Source organism: Hippoglossus stenolepis, chromosome 24 (assembly GCF_022539355.2).
Source record: "Hippoglossus stenolepis isolate QCI-W04-F060 chromosome 24, HSTE1.2, whole genome shotgun sequence".
NCBI lineage: Eukaryota > Metazoa > Chordata > Actinopteri > Pleuronectiformes > Pleuronectidae > Hippoglossus > Hippoglossus stenolepis.
In genome coordinates, this window is record NC_061506.1 from 10,625,481 (window position 1) to 10,644,145 (window position 18,665).

Here is an 18,665-nt window from a genome sequence, read left to right on the forward strand (position 1 = left end):
TGCAACTAGAATAGCACTTAGTAGTGCACATACCTCCGACTGCCCCCCCCCCCCTTTTTAAACCACAATTGAATTCATTAAATGCAGCACCGAATTGCACACAATCATTAAAATCAATGGACATGTTGAAAAAGGCAAACTAGAAAGTGAAAAAAAAGAGAGAGAAAAAACCATGGGTTCTTCCGTGACTCATACTTTATCCTTTCTGCAGAGTTTCAAGGTAATCCACCCAGGATTTCCTGGCGAAATCCTTCTAAATATCAAACGAACAAAACAGCGATCCAAATAACCCCTTGGCTGAGAAAAAGAACTTCTCTCTCGTAAGCCCTCAAGTATTTTTTTTAAGGTTCTCACATTCCAACCTTTTGTTTCACTCCTGCATCTTAAGCGTTCAACCGCATCCTCTGAGAAGATGAATCTGGGTTGGGTCAGCCAGTGGGGGCAAGCACGGGCTTATAGGCTGCACCACGCCATGCTGCTCCAGATGGGAGTTAAGTTGCACACTGATGCTGAGACTAACTTGGCACAGGCAACAACAAAAAAAAACACCACAGCGACGTGAGGGAGAAATTCCCGGACCATCTGAAAGTGATCAACCAGTGGGCTGCACATGATATCAACCAGAGTTCACACGTAGATGAATCAGCCACTACAACAGCCCAAGGTTACTGCCGGTGGGTTTGTTATATCCAAACTGTTTGGCTTTTTAAAGTAATCGCACAGAAGCTTGAATAATTATGATTATACTTTATCGGTCCCGTGGGGGGGTTCAGAGGTCAGGCTGATCCGCAGCTTGGCTGGAGCTGGTGGTGCACTTCAGTGCCATGCTCAAGGACGTAGACCAGCTTGAACTCCCAGTCCGCCGCAGGGTGGGAGCTGTGCTTCGTTTCACAGTGCCGACCCCCCATGACGACTTAATCACTGGACTTTCGAGAAAAAATGCTCTTCCAGTTTCCTCTCATTGGAACTTTTTCTATCAATTGCAACCTCTGAATATTAAAATGGTCACAGGCCCATTTTCTCATTATGCCTTGGAAGCATTAGCAGTCTGTGTCTATTAATTATAGCTTTGTATTCATCCTTCTGGCTTGGTGCTACATCCAGGTTATTTAAAGACCATCAAGGCAAGTTTTTGTTTTCTTGATATTTCAAGAACCTCCAAGAGGAGGAGCTCTATGCAATCGCCACAGAGCTTCCCCCAGCTGTGTGAAAAGTGAAGACACATGGACAAGGAAACAGCGGAAGTTGGGATTTCTGTCCTGCTTTTGTTAAATCAATATGTGGATGTGTTGCTCACCCGTGCTTCAAAACGCCTTCGCCTTTGCAAAATTCGAAGAAAGGAGGAGGAAAAGGGGCAAACATGCGCAATCCACTCGGAGCACTTGTCATTTTTACGCACTCCACGTGCTTTACTCTGAAAGGCATCACCGGAACTCCTGCTGGTGCGCTCTCGCAGGCTTGGCGTTGCTTCCTCCTTCCCCTCTGCCGTGCACCTCCACAGCATGTAAATGACTGAGCAGCTCCACACCGCGCACTGGTCAAGTACAGAGCGCGCAGCGCGGCGCCAGAGGAGGACACGGTGCGCGCTTTTTGTTGTTTCCAGTGGACTTTACGCAGATGAAATAGCCACCTCTTGGTTGTTTTTGTTTTAACCACAACACCGTTTCATTCCCGGGGGCTAAAAACCTGCATCTCGGTCATAATTAAAGTGTGGCTCGGCAGCGGGGAGGAGAGAGAGACACCGATCATCCCGGGACCGGAGTGGAAACCTGTCCCCCGTGCGCAACGGAATACTGAGCCGCTCGCGTGTTTGACAGCTGCGTGGAGACAGTGAGGGGGGACTGACTGTGAAGTTTCCCCCACGAGTGTGTCAGCCTGCTCGTGGACTGCTGAGAAAAAAAGTGTTGTGGAGGGTTGCCCCCCCCCACACACACACCACCACCACCCCCTGCTCCAATGCGTCGCTTCCCCGCATCCTGATGGACTGAGAACGGTAGAATTTTTTTGGAATAGCCTTCCCTCTTTTTCTTTTTCCATCAGTTTTACTCGGTAAGTCGCGAGGAGAAGCAGGGTCACTAATGAAATATCTGTCTCGTAAAAAAATAATAATTCATGAATGTGTTAGTTAGTTTCGTTTCTTTTACGGGAAGGTTGCACTCAGCTGTGTTTTGGAGAGGTATGGAATCCAGGCGTCCATTATGGGGCAGGTTCCAACTAGCAGAAGTATGTTATGGAGCAGTTTAAACCATTCCATGTTTGACAGCTGAAAATGACTCTCCTTGTGTGTGTGTGTGTGTGGCGATGGGGCTTGTCAGGATGTGTTCATCATGTGCACGATGGCACCGGAGTCCTGTAAAAAGATAAAGTGCCCTGGACTTGACAGAGAGGGGACCAGTGAGTTTCCCCCCGAGGGGGGGCTCCATTACCTCGAGCACACCTGGCTGTTTTCCACACGCAGTTACAGTATCTCACGGCACTGTGCAGGCGTATGGTAATGGGGACTGGTGGTGCCTGCACAGTGTCTGTTTTAATACACACTGTTTTATTACAATTCCCTACAGTTATTTGGATATTAATATTATGCGTAAAAATGGCTCTGCTTGTTAACATTTCACTGGCTGACAGCTCCTCTTCTTCTGCCGCTTGGACCCCGAACTAAACGAAGTGGTGGCTTATGAATATGGATTATTGCATGCGAGTGGTCACGGATGTGTTCTTAACAGGGGCGGCATCACGACTTCCAACGCAATTCCCCCAATCAGATAGGAGATGTGTTTTTATTAGATGCGTAATTCCTCCTTTAATGCGTAATTCCTCATTTGAGCTCCCTTTTAAATCTCTTTACACAGCCCTGTTGGTATTTAACATGCATAAACTGAGAGAATAAGATTTGACTGCAGCTTAATTTAATCAGTTTGCACTTTTTAACCATGTGAGGTTGAGGTTGCATTGCCATTTAAGTACAAGTTAATGGAGGGAAGAAGTGTCTAATTAGCTTTTAACTTGTGCGCTGCATAATTGAGTTGGGATCCCAATTGTTTGGTTGGGTGAATCAATGTTTTCGTAATCCAGTGGCTTAGTCTATAAGTGTCCCATAGCATAAATGCATGTACAGCTTAAAGCATTAATGTGCCTGGATGACTTGGGATTCATTATTGATTGATGGGTTTTAAAGAGGCCTGAGCCCATGTGGAGCAATTTAACAGATTATGCAGAACACAAGGGGGGAATGTTGTTTCGCTGCTTTGTTCATCATCCAGCTTTTTCCCCCGCACATGTATCGTCAAGAAGATGTCTGCATGTAATGATTTGCATTTACGCTGACAGAGCCCATTTTCTTCAGCTTTCAAGGGCCACTGGTTTAATCCCAATAATCATGGAGGGCACTGAAAATATTAGGGAAATAATTATTGGCCGAGTTGTGGAAATCAGATGCTGCAGTGGTAGATGGATCTCTGTCGAGAAAAAAAAAAAAAATGCTTTTGCACGACACGATGCATTTTTGAATAGGTGTTGTTGTCATGTGGGAAACAATCCCAGGGAATTGGCGTGATCAGTGCGAGCAGTGTGCAGGTTTAAGAGAGGAGGCATTGTGAAACTTTATCCAAGCACACTACCTTTTTAGAGGGAGGGAGAGAGAGAGAGCCTGCAGATAAACTGGAAGAGCCTCTGCGTCTCTAAGACACAGAGAGAGTAGGCAGCGCTAGCCCACAGAATATTGAATCAGTCAAAAAAAGAGGGTTGGAACAAGGGGCAAGGGAGTTGAACTATCTCTTGCCTCTAGAGTGGGCGGATGTCATAATTATCATTTCTCCAGGATTGCTGCGGAGGGCTGCGGGCGCTCGCAGAATCTCTGCAGATACGTGGGTGTAGCGGTGGTGTCGACCCTGTAGGGCAAGCCACATCAATTCCAATACAGAGGACAGAAAGGGACAAGTCCCGCCATAATTGGTGCCCGGGAACACTGCCGGGGCCGCTGCAGGAAGTTGATGGACGGTCAGGGCGAGTAGGCTTACTTATTAAACAAGGCTGCGGGAGTGTGTGCGAGCGCGAGGTCAATAACGCACTCTCGCACACGTGCATGCTAAAGCCATCGAGTGCGGGGAGCTCTTATCTAGCTATCCCATGTCGGGCTGAAATGAAACAACCTCCCCCTGGCCGGACGCAACAGGTCTCCCCATGTCACATTCTCCATTTTCACTCTCGTTCCCATTCGCTGTTTCAGCCCCCCGAGCAAAACGCAGCTTGGTGACCCCGAAATGAGTAGGGACAAAGCGAGGGGGGAGACTAAACCCTGCCTGCCGCTGATTGTATAGCTTCTCGCTTTGAAGTTGGGTGTAAATTGGAGGGAAATAGCTGGTCGGCTGCAGCACTGTAAAAACCGTTCTATATAATTATCAGAGAGGACATTCTGTATCATCTGTTTGTGCTTAGTCACACCTTGTTGCATTGCTGTCGTCCGGGAGTGTGTGTTTGCCTCAAACGACTGGAAGGGAGAAAAAAAAGGCCTCTTTCGGTGAAAGGTTTTCTTGCTCTGAACCTCTCTGTCAAGAGACGTATAGGAGGTGGTAGCTGCAGGCCAGTGGATCTCTTATTGGAGTCTGGTGAGTCAATAGAGTTTGTGCAGGGCTCCAGAAGTTTTTTTCCTCTAGAAGCACTTGTGCTCCTTACTTAAGATATCATCTATCTATCCGTCTATTTGCTGTGTGAATATTAGAAAAACCTGCTGTTTGGAAAGTAGCACGCGCAATACGATGATGAAATGCTCAGTGAGCAGATTATTTAGGACAATAAACACCCTTCTGCCTTTTGTTTGAAATGCAACACTCCCTTCTGTTGCGTCAGCGTCACGTGTGATGCGTGCATATTCCGTTCCCCAGTACATGCGGTGTTGTCTGTAAATGCGTTTAATCTCCTGTTTCTGTTATGGATGCAAGCGTGTTAAAGGTGCGCGGCAGCAATCTGTCCATAAAACAAACAGGGAATTACGGTGTGTTGACTTTTTTTTTCTCTTTTTATATTTGACTTTGATGCTTTATTTCTTGGAACACGTTTGAACAGGAGCTTTCAGAATGCTGTCCAGCCCCCGTCGCTGCCCGCTGTGGCATTCCTGCTTAATTGGTCTTGAAAGGTCCCGTTCGGGAGGACAGTGCAGGTCAGCTCAAGTCTCTGAAGTTGTTAAGTCATCAGACACTCAATTAACTCAGCCGCGGTACCCCATCCAGAAAAAAATGACACAGCGGAGGCAGGAAATACAAATTACCTTGAAATCTGCATTGAAGTAACTTGTCTTCGGTGACCGGACAAGACTTTAATTTAAAAATAAACCTTTTTCATCTGCTTAAATCCCAAACTGGGACTGCAGTACTGGAAAAAGCACTAACCCCCCCCACACTAACTCAGACCCCCCGGGATCGTCCTCAGACTCGCACATCAAAATCAAAACTGTCTCTTTAACATCCATTGGAGCATCATAGTGTGGATCTCATTGAAAGTCCTACAACATCCTTTTGTGTGCAAATAAATGATCATTTGCATTTTTTTGCAAACTTGTGTCGACTTGATATCTATCAGTGTTCTCATGATCTAACCAGCTCATCCAGTCGGGGGCTGTCAAAGTGGATCCACGCACCAGTCGTCCTCCTGCGCATGCTTTCTACCCGTCAATCCAGAAGCTCCGTCTCCATCTGTGTGCTGTTTGAGTCGGTGCCGTCTTGATTCTGGCAGCTCCACTGAGTCGTGTTATGTCCATTGATCATGCACTGGATTTCCTTCAGGCAAAATTTGCATCAGGGTGTCAGGGTGACGGGCTGGAGTTTCACTCGTGTGGGCTCCGCGTCACAAAGCGACCTATACTGATCCCAGTAAACATGATTCATCCCTGTGTCAGAGATAGGGAGATAGGCAGAGCTCATTAACAATCAGAATAGGTGGGCGTACGTGATCCAACCTGCGGTTTTCTGTGCGAGGTAAAACGTGCCAGTGCACGTTTTCCAAGCTATAAAGTATAGACAGTGACTTTGTGCTAATCCCCTGTCCAGGCATTTGTTTTTCTACATTACAAGAGCTCGAGGAACTATGGATATGCTTTGCTATGTTAGCTGAAGGCTAATCCACAGTGCTCAACATCGGGGCACTATTATTTTTGTTTATTTACATCTCTATATATATATTCTTTTGTATTCCTCTCAAGGACATGCTTGGACTCAACATATTCAAATATGTATCACCTCTATAAAATATTAAAGGGTACAGCTACCTGCCAAAATTTACAGATTCAATTTGGACAGTAATGAGGTCACTGTAACCATCAGTGAAATATAACAAAGAAACTTAAATACAAACAGATCTCATGCAGTCACTTAGTAGCTTCAACCATTAGCTGCAGTAAACGGACGGGGCCCTCAGTTTGCATTCTTCATTTCGTCCATATTACATTTCGTCTTCTGAGAGCTTACAGATACGGACCAATCAGTCCAAATCAACTTGACCAGCGGGAACTTTCCGGGAGGGCAGTGTAGCCAATAGTTCCAGAGTTAGTTACGGGTCTGCCAATTAGGGATGCCACGAGCACAAGACATACGTGCACAACACTGTGATCTGTCATTAAACAGCTGGTACTGTAAGTGTGCTTACAGTGTGCTCACAGTGTGTTTGTGTGTGCAAGGAAGTTCAGGGACATAAGCTTACAAGTCATTCTCCATCACACAACAAACCCAAAAGACTTGTGTTGGGTTGGACTGACACGCCAATTAAAAAACATTCAAGCAGCCCAATTATTTCCTGTTTTCCAGCTTATGGCGCACATCTTTTACACAGCATTTCTTTTTATAGGCTGCTTTGTAATATCAAATGAAGTTTGCTTATCAAATTACATGCACATTTTGCAGACAATGTAAACCATTGAATGAGCTGCCTCTCAGCCCTGTTGGTTGTTGACACTCCGGACCGTTCCGGGGCGGTGCCTTGTTTTTTCCATAGTGTTTATGCTCAGTAAGCAGGTCTGTCCGCCTGTAACGCTCGGCTCCTTTCAGACTGAAGCATGCGTATCAGGCAGCAGATCTACACCTATTTCTGGAGTGAGTCATAAGACTGCCATTACAATCCACCCTGTGGCCCTTTTTGCCCTCTGCGGGTGGATTTCTTCTTCCAACAACATCAATTCTGAGAAAAGAATGTGAAGTACTTGCTGAACTAATTAAAGGTTTAATATGTAACAATTATTTATTTAAACGTCTAAAAACGACTAGAAGTAAGTTATATATATTGTTTACTTTGTGTATCCCAATTTTATTCAAGGTAACGGGATGTTTTCATCGCCTTTTTGTAGTTTTGTCCATCGATGCTACAACTTAGGGTGCAAATGACAAATGATGAAGGGGAAACACGGCCGTTTTTTCCCCTTTCACTGTTAGTATGTGTCACTCATAACCAACCACAATAATCTGTTTCCTGCATAACGTTCATAAATCTATAATACAATCCCTCATTCATGAATAAGCCTGTTAGCTGTATTTTACTCGGAGATGATGGCGAATAGAACTCCCGTGGTCCCATGCTGCTTTCAAGATCGTCATCGAACTATAGGTCTTCTGTTGTTGTTGAGATTCAGAGACCCCTAGCAGCCAATTATCACCAAGATAGTATTGCTGTGCATCAGTCATGAGGAAAACTGTGCTTGAACCTATTTATGTGCCAGAGTTTCCAGATGCAGCTGTATTGTGTATTCTGAATGAATTATCTCCAATTTACCAGCCCTGCTGGGCACCGGTGAGTCACTCCTGAATAGGAAGCATCCCTCTTTTTCTTTTAAGGGACAATTAAGTCCACTGGAAATATACATCTGTTTGGTGCAGATGTGTTTTTTTCCCCTAACAAATGCACCTTGATGCCACTATACACTGGTGTAATCCGCCCGCTCATTTCTGGAGAACTAATTACTGCGCATTAGTTAAACAGACCATTTGAAATGCAGGCCTGCTAAATCACGCTTGCCAGGGGAGCCGAGCCGGTTCCCTCCCTCCACACACAGCCTTTGTGCTGCTATTATTAGTCGTATCATGCATATGTTCTCAATCAGACGTTGAGGCCCACCAGCAGAGAACAGTCGGGAGGCGATGCAGTACACAAGGGAGAGCGAGTGGAACTGTTTCTTTACTTGTAACACACAGGTATATAAGGTTCTCCCCTGTAAGGCATTTTCAGTTCATCAGGCCCCGCTGCTCACACTGCCTCTCATCACACCAGCTGTTAGAACTGCTGCATGACATGAGAGAGGACAAAGCTGATCTGTCTCTCTAAGCAGGCCCCTCTGATGACATTTGTAAAGATGCCCCCCCCCCTTTGTAACACCCAGCAGAGCACGGGACGTCGTCTTCGCTCCCCTGGCCGCCAAGGCTGTGTGCTCACACCGCTGCCAGAAAGAATCGTTATGTCTGCATGGTGGAGCAGCTGACGGAGGGACTATGGGACGCTGCAGCCTGACTCCTATCCAGGTGGAGAATGTGGGGTTGATTTAGAGGCACACATGGTTTGGTCCGGTCGGTTTTGAGTTTTCCTCGAGCTGCAAAGGGGGGGCTCAGTGGGTTTCTCGAAAGGAAAGCAGATGGATACAAAAAATAAAGCCACTTTTTGAACTCGGTGGAGCGTGCGCTCTTTCTCTGCACCCTTCCCTCAAACACCAAAGCTGTGTAGCCATAAGCTGTAAGCCAGCCACCGTGATAAGAGCGCATATTCTCTGTGCCACAATATTGCATAAGCTCAGACCCTTCCCCACACAGTTCTCACTAATGAGTGTAAGAAAAATATTCTGTTTGAAAACAATTTGTGCCTCCTCGGAGTCCTGCGTCATTGTGTTTGATCCTTGTTACGGAGAACAGATTAAATCTACATTTTTATGTGTAGATGATACGCCCGTATATAAAACACCATTTATACCATTCCGACGGGGGACCTCAGACTTCGGTGAATTCAAATCGACTCCCCACCAGCCTCGCGTCTGTCAAGACCCATAAATCACCAGGACTGCAGGTAGCCCAAGCAATGAGGAGGACTGAGGTCATAAGATGTTAAGGACCGAGGTTGACTGCGAGGCCTTTTGCAACAAGCCGAGACCCAAGAACATTCCGGGGAGTATCCACAAGATATCCACACGATGCGTTTGACGCGCAAATGCGGAGTGACTGTTATCAGTCTTGACGGAGTTGGGAGAACGGCTCTATCTGTCGGCTGCCACGAGGGATAACAAGCCTTTTATTCTTGTACATCAAGTTGCCTCACGCTACACAAAAAGGAATTAGACTTCTGCCTTATGGGCTATTTGCGGTTCCAGCAGGCTGACTTTACTTACTTTGACAGTGACGACGACAGGGCATGACTACGGGATGTGTTCATGTTATCTAAAAATAATGTCTCCGACTGTCAACTGGAAGATGCGCACGCTAATCGGTACAGTTCAAAACCCAGGTTCGTGTTTTGCTTGTCGTACACTGTGTCTGTATTGTGTGTGCGTGCAAACCATGACAAATGTATAGGGGATAAAAAATACTGCAGTGCTCTGGACGCCTGGTGCATGAAGCGTACAAAATCAATGGAAAGCAAGGGCACCGGGCTCTTCAGTAAAGAATACATGTTCAAGACAGGGACCTCTTGCTTTCCAGCTGTGGAGCGAATGCCACTGACTTTCAGTTGTTTGTGAGTGCGTCCATTAATCCTGCAAACAGGATGGATTGAGCAGGAGAGAATATCAAGATGATGTTTGTGAGCGTCAATACAATTGCGATTTTTTTTTTTTTAATGCGAGTTCATTTTACCGCTGGTTTCTCGTGAGACCAGTCGTAACGGTGAATCTATTATCTCAAGCATAACTACCACTTTCGGTGGCGCACAAGTCGACAGCCGAGAAGAAAATGAAATTGCATAAAGCACAAAATAAATAAATAATAAAGCACACGAGGTGAGGTCAGTCATAGAGTAGGATGCAGTGTAGGCTGCCTTACTGAAGTGCCAATGAGCAAGACACTAGACTTTTAACAGCAGCAGGACTCCGCTATCTTGTACACAAACCTAGACGACATGAGGGCTTGGTCTTGCAGCTGAATTACACATTTGACCCTATTGTAAAGGCCTTTTAGACCAATAAAATAAAAATAAATTTAAAAAAGCAACTTGAACACACCATTGGGAGTGATGTGCAGGCTTGTTTCTGTTCGTCCACTCCATGGGGACGTTCTCTTCCTGATTTATTGCCCGTTAACATCGGTGCCGCTTTTTTAAGCATTGAGTAAAAGGAGTGTATTGTGTGCAATCGAATCAATATGGAAAGACAGCAGTTTCTCAGGGTTCTGCCAGTTTCCCGCTCTGCACTGTTGGAAGTATCTGCGCGGCATACGACCATGTGTATTCATGACTTCTCCGTGTGAGAGCCCTTGCAAGAATCGTCACTGCGTCGCGATGCCACACCGGACTAATGAGGGGTGTTTCATAACACGGAGAAGTTTACGGTGCAGTGAAATAGTGGCTGGTCCCAAATAAAGTGTGAACATGTCATTTATTATGGGTGTGCAAGTGGCAAACGCCTATTGTGTGTGTCACAGAGCCTGTAGAGGGGCTCGGTGTGTGATAATAACTCCATCAGCAGAGTTTTCTCCTCCACTTTGCCGCCGCTGTCTTTCCCTCGTCTCATTTGATGTTGGACGGCGAGTTGGCTCCGCGCGCATGATGGGAGATCTCATAGGGCTTCAGTGGATCTCTAATTGAATTGTCTGAACAGCAAGAGATGCACATTTTAAATCGGGGGAAAAGGAGAGTGTGCGGCGGGAGAGGCTGGCACCGGAAGAGCATTTCATCTCCCGCGCCCGTCACGCTGAGTTCCACGCAGCATTGATTGCCTGGAAAAATGGATCAGTTAGACGAGTCTGTTTTGAAATACAGAACAAAGATTGCATGCGGCTAATGCCTTTCCGTATCTGCCCTCAGCAGCGTGTTATCATGCAGTGGGGCGATAGCATCTGTTAATAGTCTTTGTTTCATTTCGCATTGTCTTACGAGCCATCGGGGGTCACAGAGGTGAGTGCCTCGGGCGCCATGACCACCGCCCGACTCCCGAATGAGGAAAAAATGCAGACAAATGATGGAAAATGGCCAAAGATGTTTTTTTGGCAGCAGCTTTGAGAGCTCCTTCTCTCTGTGTCATTACTGTCAAAGCAATGCTTTTATAATACATTTGACAAATTATAATTCTGCGTCTCATTATATTTTTCACCGCATTATCTTTATGGTTCGCCATTGTAACTTCACATTCTTCCTCCTTTCAGAACCTGATCTGCCCTCATGTCTTATATTTCCGAACACAATGGATAATGGAGTGTACATGGAATGTTAATTTTTTTAAATTTGTTATTCTTTAAGCATATTAATATAATCAGTGAACAGCTATGAAGTGTTGTTCACGACTGCGTAATTAAAGTCTAATGGATGAATAATGCAATATGCTTGGTTGTATTTGTAAAAAAAATAATTGTATGAAGATTTAAAATTGGTAATTATCGCGATAAATAGATGGATCACATTGTTATTTATTTTTCCGTTTTTGCTCCTGAGTGAAGGTTGTGGTTTCAAACACTCCTCTATGGGCAGGGAGTGGCAAACACCTGATAAACAGGGACATATTGTACAGATGTGACAAAGTTACACAATGCATTATATCAATATTTATTGGATTTTTGTCATAATGAGAACATATAATATTGTGAAAGGTGTAGATATTGTTCAATTCCCCAGCCCTAACGTGTCAGTTGACAAGAGTTCCCTGAAGATCACTGCTTACCATTTGAGAAACCACGAGAAACAATCCCGTTTTTTTTAAATGAGTTATAATTAGCTGCCCTTTTTTAGAAAAGATTGCTCAATAGTGGGTCTCCCTATTCTTGTACTGCTGTGCAAACCCGACTCCGAGCACTGGCTGTCCCCCGGAGGCGAGAACGACTAATTACTCTGGCGTAATCTGTCTGATGTTGTGGTAATACCGACAACAGATAACTCTGTACTTTATGTAACCCTCTGTAGATGGTCAGTGGTGATACTGTAATTGTTCTTTTGTATATTTCATATAGTAAGGTGTTTTTTTTTTGTAAACATTCATTTGTATATTTCATATGATAACAGGAGTGTGTTAACATTGATCTTATTGTCTTAAATTTGATGTGATGATGACCGTTTCATATCCCCCAGTGTTCCCTTTGATATTTTAGTGCCTCTCAGGTCCGTCTATCCCGGCTGGTGTGACCTTGGGGAGGTGGTGTTGACTTTGGTTTTCATCGACAATCTTGGGTATTGTCAACAGCACCAAAAAACAGACAAAGTCAAACAGGCAAAGAGGTGAAATGGAAAAGAGGCGTGGAAAGGACATGCTGTGTTTATTCCTGCTCTGGCCCTTCCATGCATGGTGGTGCTGCCCCTCAAATCACTTGTGTATGATTGTAGAGTTAGAAAACAAACTATTATCCTGTATTTTGGGATGTTTTTCCGAGATAGCATGGAATAGACCATACATCCACGTGTGTAAGATATGTTAAGCAGTGCCACTGGAAAATAGGGTTCCACTTGAAAGCTCTATTTGGGGGGCATAGGGCTTTCAAACACGCGTAAGAGACTTTATCTCTCAGAGGTCCTGTGGGGCTAACCAAACTTATCTCATGTAACTACTGTAATCTGATAGGGCACAACTTCTAACTTTTAAAGACAAGTATTTGGCCAGTATGTGTTGAGTTGGAACAAGGCTCGCCTTGTCAAGTCAGAATTCAATTTTCGGGTCGCTAATCAAATTTTGTTTACGCCAACACATGTGTTTTCTTGACATCCTTCCAAACTCTTATCCTTTTTATCTTCCAAGGGTGGATATTTAGTTATCCTTGATCATGGGAAGAATCCATCTCATGACTTCTCCACCAGTTCCCCCTTGAGTGTGTTGCCGCCTTTTGATCCATTGTGATCCCAGTCAAATTAGTGTGATGGATTTAGATGTGTTGCTGTGAGCGCCCGGGTCAATAAAAACCACATTTCGGTGTTTTCCCCCTCGTCTTTCCACATAAATCCTGCTCACGGCGAAGTTGGTCGGTTCGGGGGAAAGTTCGGGAACTTTGTAGTATAGCAAATCTGATAGATCAATTTCAGCCTGGTTTGTGATCGGTCCACTCGAGCCTTGAGCTAATCTGTTGAACAATAAAGCCATTAATTTCCAGTGCTGAGCTGAACGCCTGTTATAAACGTAGCTGTAACAAGGACTCAAAATGGCCTTCACTGACTTCTGCATTTGTATGACTAACACCGAGTTTTTTTTTTTTGTATGTACCATTATCCCACTGTGAGTCACCGGGGGAAGAGATGCTGTCTTAATGTCATTGCTCACCCTGTGCAATGTATTTACTCATCGCTAAAATTGCCGGGGTCCGTGCGGATTCTGCGGATTCCGATGACTCTTTTTATACGGATTATTAGGATTCCCATTAACAGCTACACTTGGTTACACTGCCATTCTTCATGTCCACACAGGAAAGTGTTGCTCAGTAGTTTAGAGGCCACATATGGGGTAAAAGACGGAGAAAGAAATGAACATATAATCATGATGAGCTTATCACGATGCATTTAAATTGGCAAAAAGTAAAATCTGTAGAATAGTAGGATTGTGATGCTGGTTTTGCTTTTTCACGTTATGTATTTTTCATGCGTTTCCCCGTGTTAAGACAATTTGACACTACACAAATGCTTCCCTCCAACACGAGTGTGACTTCCCTTCATGCATATGATGCGCCCATAAATGTCATTTTTGCGTTGTTACACTTTTTACACGTACAACAGCCAAAGTTCAAGTATTGTAACACATGAAATTTTTATCTCGGGGATTGCACGTCACTCCGTCTCAGGCATGTAAATAGAATGATTATTCAGAAACAGACATTTAATTCATGTCGTCTTGTATAACAACGTTCATATAATGTTCTGTTTTCTCTCCTCCCCCCCACCCCCACCCCTTCTACCCATGCTTCTATCCTTTTCTCCACAGATATCTCAGCCCGAAATGCTGCCCTGTATTATTTTCATCGCCTTGTTTGTCACTGCGGTCCAATCCCAAGATATCCATCCCTCACAGGCATCATCCGCGATTAGCGAGTCTTGTGACTCCTTGTGCTCCTGCGAGGGGAAAGATGGCATCCTTCATATTAACTGCGAGCAGAGAAACATCAGCAAGATCTCCCAGATCAAAGTCCCGGCAGGTGTGCCCTTCCACCTGAACCTTTACAAAAATGACTTGGTTGAGCTGCGTGCAGAGGAAATGGAAGGGCTTAACAATGCCCTGTCGCTGCACATCGGGGGTAACAGCATACAAGAGCTGGAACCGGGGGTCTTTAGCACTCTTAGTTCGCTGAAGAAACTCCACATAAATAGCAATTTCCTCGTCACCTTGAAAGAGGACACTTTTCAAGGCCTGGTGAATTTGGAGTTCCTCCAGGCGGACACTAATTTCATCCAGGTCATCGAGCCGGGGGCCTTCAACAAACTGATCCGCCTCAAGGTCCTCATCCTGAACGATAATTCCATCGAGTTTTTACCCAACAACATTTTCCGGTTCGTGCCCCTCACACACCTGGACCTGCGTGGAAACAAGCTCCAGACACTGCCCTACGTCGGGTTCTTGGAGCACATCGGAAGGATCATGGAACTTCTCCTCGAGGACAATGACTGGGTCTGTGACTGTGACATTTTACATTTGAAAATATGGATGGAGAACATGAGGGCCCAGTCAGCAATCGGGGACGTGGTCTGTAGCACGCCGCATCACCTTAAGGGAACCATTCTGGCAAAGGTGAAGCGGGACGTCCTGTGCCCGTCCCACGCGGATATCAACCTGGAGGAGCCGTCAAAGTCACTGGATATGGTTGTTACTCCCTCGTCCAAAGTGTCTCCGAATCCTAAGTTGATCAACGCCAAAGACGACGCCAAGGCACCGACACCCTCCCACTTTCCCGGCAGTCCCTGTGTGGAACACTGCTCCTGCCACAATCACCCCGTGGTTGGGTTTTTGATGCATTGTCAGGACAGAGGGATCCAAAAGGTGTCGGATATCGGAATACTTCAGCAGAGCCCCACAAAGCTGGTCATGACGGGAAACATGATCCAGAAACTCTTGAAATATGATTTTGTCACGTATGACAGTTTGGAATTGCTCAACCTGGCGAACAACAGAATTGATTACGTAGATAATGAAACTTTCCTCAGCCTGAGCAGTTTGAAAAAGCTCTACCTGAACGGCAACAGGATTGAAAAGCTGTTCTCCACAATGTTTGTGGGGCTGCACAACCTTGAATTCCTGTATCTGGAATACAACCTTATCAAAGAGATCGCTCCGGGCACATTTAATCCCCTGCCAAACCTGAAGCTCTTGTCATTAAATAACAATCTGCTCAGCTCTCTTCCGGCGCAGATATTTCGCAATGTGCCCCTCACCAAGTTAAACCTGAGGAAGAATCTACTTATGCACCTGCCAGTAAGCAACGTGCTTGATCAACTCGACGCGCTCGAGCAGATTTATTTAGAGGACAACCCCTGGGACTGCAGCTGTGACTTGCTCAGCCTCAAACAATGGGTGGAGAAACTCAGAAAGGACACGGTGGTGGGTTCCATTTTGTGTCACACCCCAAAGAATGCGATGCAGGCTGAGCTGAGGAGCCTGCGTCATGAGATGCTGTGTCCTGGTTTAGGGACGTACTACCCAGGTGAGGAGAGTGTGACAGCCACGCTGGGGCCTGACAGCATTGGCAAGGGTTTTTTCAGCCCACTCACGGACACTGTCCCCCTCTCTGTGCTCATCTTGAGCCTTCTTATTCTTGCTCTCATGGTTATATTCTGCTCTGCCGGGCTGGTGGTGTTTGTGGTTCACCGGCGGCGGAGAAGGGCCAAGAAAAAAGCAGCGGAGGAGCAGCCAAGAGAAAACACCAACAGTAGTCCCATCCACTTACACTACAGCATGTATGGGCAGAAAACCACACACCACACTCTGACCCAAAGAACTGGGTCTGCAACTCTGTATGAGGACAGATCACACAGTCCCATTGTTCAGATCTGCCGCAACCCCACCTACTGCTCCCAGCACAAGGAACATGACGCAGATTTGGATTATAGCCTCGACGAGCCCAGCGGCAAGCATCACGTCTGCCGGAGCATCATGGAGAAAGAGAACACTTCTCCCCTGACGGGGAACCCCAGCTCAAAGTTCAGACCCATGACCGGAGAGTGCCCTGCAGAGTTTGTCACGCTCGGGAACCCCAACTCTCTGTACAGGAACATCCTCGAGAAGGAGAAGGAGCTGCAGCAGCTCGGAATAACCGAGTACCTTCGGAAAAACATGCCCCAGCTTCAGTCCGCTGTGGACATGCACGTCCCTGGGCACCAGGAGGAGTTAAAGCTAATGGAGACAATTATGTACTCGAGGCCGCGCAAGGTCATGCTCGAGCAAACTAAGAACGAGTACTTTGAGCTTAAGGCTAACCTGCATTCTGAGCCAGACTACTTGGAGGTTCTGGAGCATCAAACTGCATTTAACTGAGCTTAGGCAGAAAAAAAACGATATATATATTGTGTTTTGAACCAAGTGCCTTGTCCCGTTTGCCCTGCTGTACGTTCCACAGTGTGAAATATGTATCATGGGCACATCACTTTAAGTTTAACAGTAGCACAGAATGTAACTGGGTTATATTTTTTTTTTGTTGTTGTTACTATCTATTGACAGCCATTTTATGTAGCTGGTGAAAGGTGTCATATATATTTTTGGCCAAATGTAACTTACAGGAAGCTGTCGCAGTCTGTTGAGCAGGCCTCTTTGGAATCCACTCAATCAAGGTTTTATGATTGATTAAATTTTCATGGCTTTATCGCAGCCAAATGAATTGATCCCCCCACACACACACACACACACACACCCTACATCTGAGGATAAAGCAGATGTTTGGGAAGAAATGAGTGAATTTCAATCACCACTTGACCCAGAAATGCTGTTTAATCAGTCTATCCTGGCTCAGTGTGACCTGATTCGACCCCCTGTCAACATAAGCCAGATGGAAAGCTGAAACCAGAATGCTCATTGTGCCGCGGAGTCAGCAAAAAAACGCCAACTGTACATTGGAAAAAAGCACTGATACGAGTGCAGCTCCACCGCTGTTCTCCTGTCAGTCCCTCTGACGGACCTATCGCGCCGCGCGGCTGCAGCCACGGGACGTTTTATTTATTTTTATACAAACTGGTGAAAAGTACGCTTTGTTTTCTCTCAATCGGTAAATAGAGCACTTAAAGTACAGTATATAATACACAACTGTAACCTTGTACAAAATGCATTGCACTAATCAAATGCCATAAGATGGTGCATGACAATCAACGGAGTCCTGCTGAAACTTTACATGTTTTTATTTTTTTTTTCATTTCTGCCAGAGAAAAAAAAATGAACTAGATATGTGTATGATTTGTGTTTGTGTGTGTGAGAGAGAGAGAGAGATGGCGTTTCATGTCACTATTTTATGTCCGACTATATTCAAACAGCATTCAGGAGCGTCGCACACTCCTCCGTGGAACTGTTCTGAACTGATCCAAGGGCGGGGGGGGAATATTAATCTATTAGCACATGAATGGTTACTGACGAGCAACGGTACTACCCCCCAAAAAACCCCCCCACAGACTCAGCTCGTATTCAAAGCAGTGGACTGCTGGGAAGTGACATTTTGCAATTGTGGACAGCGTCTGGGATTTATACCGCACACTCCGTTCATACTCATGGAAAAACGCATTCAACTTCGAAACGGTTCATGTAAGCACACACTCTGTAGCTTTTCTACGTAACTAGATTGAATTATTTATTCTGTATATTTTGTATATACTTATGTTCCATTATATCTTTTTGGGTTTTTTTTGTGTGCCTTCAGTGCTGTACAGAATATAAACAGAAGTTGTAACTGATAAAGAGGAAATAAAGAATTGCAATGTCGCGTCAAGTTGGAAAATTCATTTAGGAAGAGCTCGTGTGCAAAGGGGAGCCCGACTGATGTGAAGCTTCAGGGCAGATGCAGATATAAGGGAATATAAATGTTCCCTTTTTCAGTCAGTCCTGCTCATTTTGAAGTGGAAATTTAAAAACTGAGGTGTGACACATTACAGAAATTATGATTATGTTGAAATGCAGGGGATGATAGTACTAGACTTTTACCTGATAATAACCCCCAACCTACTATCCAATACAGATAAATCTATCCGTAGATATGTATTGAGAATAATATAATTATAATTAGTTTATTCATATAGCACTTTTCTTGCTTAACAGCAAAAATATAAAAACCATTGGCCCATAAAAGATAAAACTAATAAATGCGGATCAAACATTCCCAAAAGCTTCAAAAAGAGAGGTTTTTAGACGATATTTAAAGAAGTGAGGCTTGATATTTTACTGTTTACCCATAAACTTTATAAGTGTCAATAAAAAGAAAACACAACAACCGACACAAAGAGAACTTGACTTGAGAAACGTTTTGAACGTAAACATAAATGCACATCTTTTCTCCTTTTTTTATTCTGTAGAAAAATACAAGTTTTAATATCGGTGCATATGTCTGTGAAAGGCTAAT

At 44.9% G+C, this 18,665-nt stretch overlaps 1 protein-coding gene across 1 annotated transcript; it reads left to right on the forward strand.

Annotated features, from left to right (window-relative positions):
* Positions 1-1,521: 1,521 nt before the first annotated feature.
* Positions 1,522-17,089, forward strand: slitrk6 (SLIT and NTRK-like family, member 6). Its single transcript, XM_035150761.2, has 2 exons — positions 1,522-2,049; positions 14,063-17,089. Exon 2 carries the CDS (start codon positions 14,078-14,080, stop codon positions 16,601-16,603), a length of 2,526 nt encoding a protein of 841 aa, XP_035006652.1. The 5' UTR covers positions 1,522-2,049; positions 14,063-14,077; the 3' UTR covers positions 16,604-17,089.
* The last annotated feature ends 1,576 nt before the right edge of the window (positions 17,090-18,665 follow it).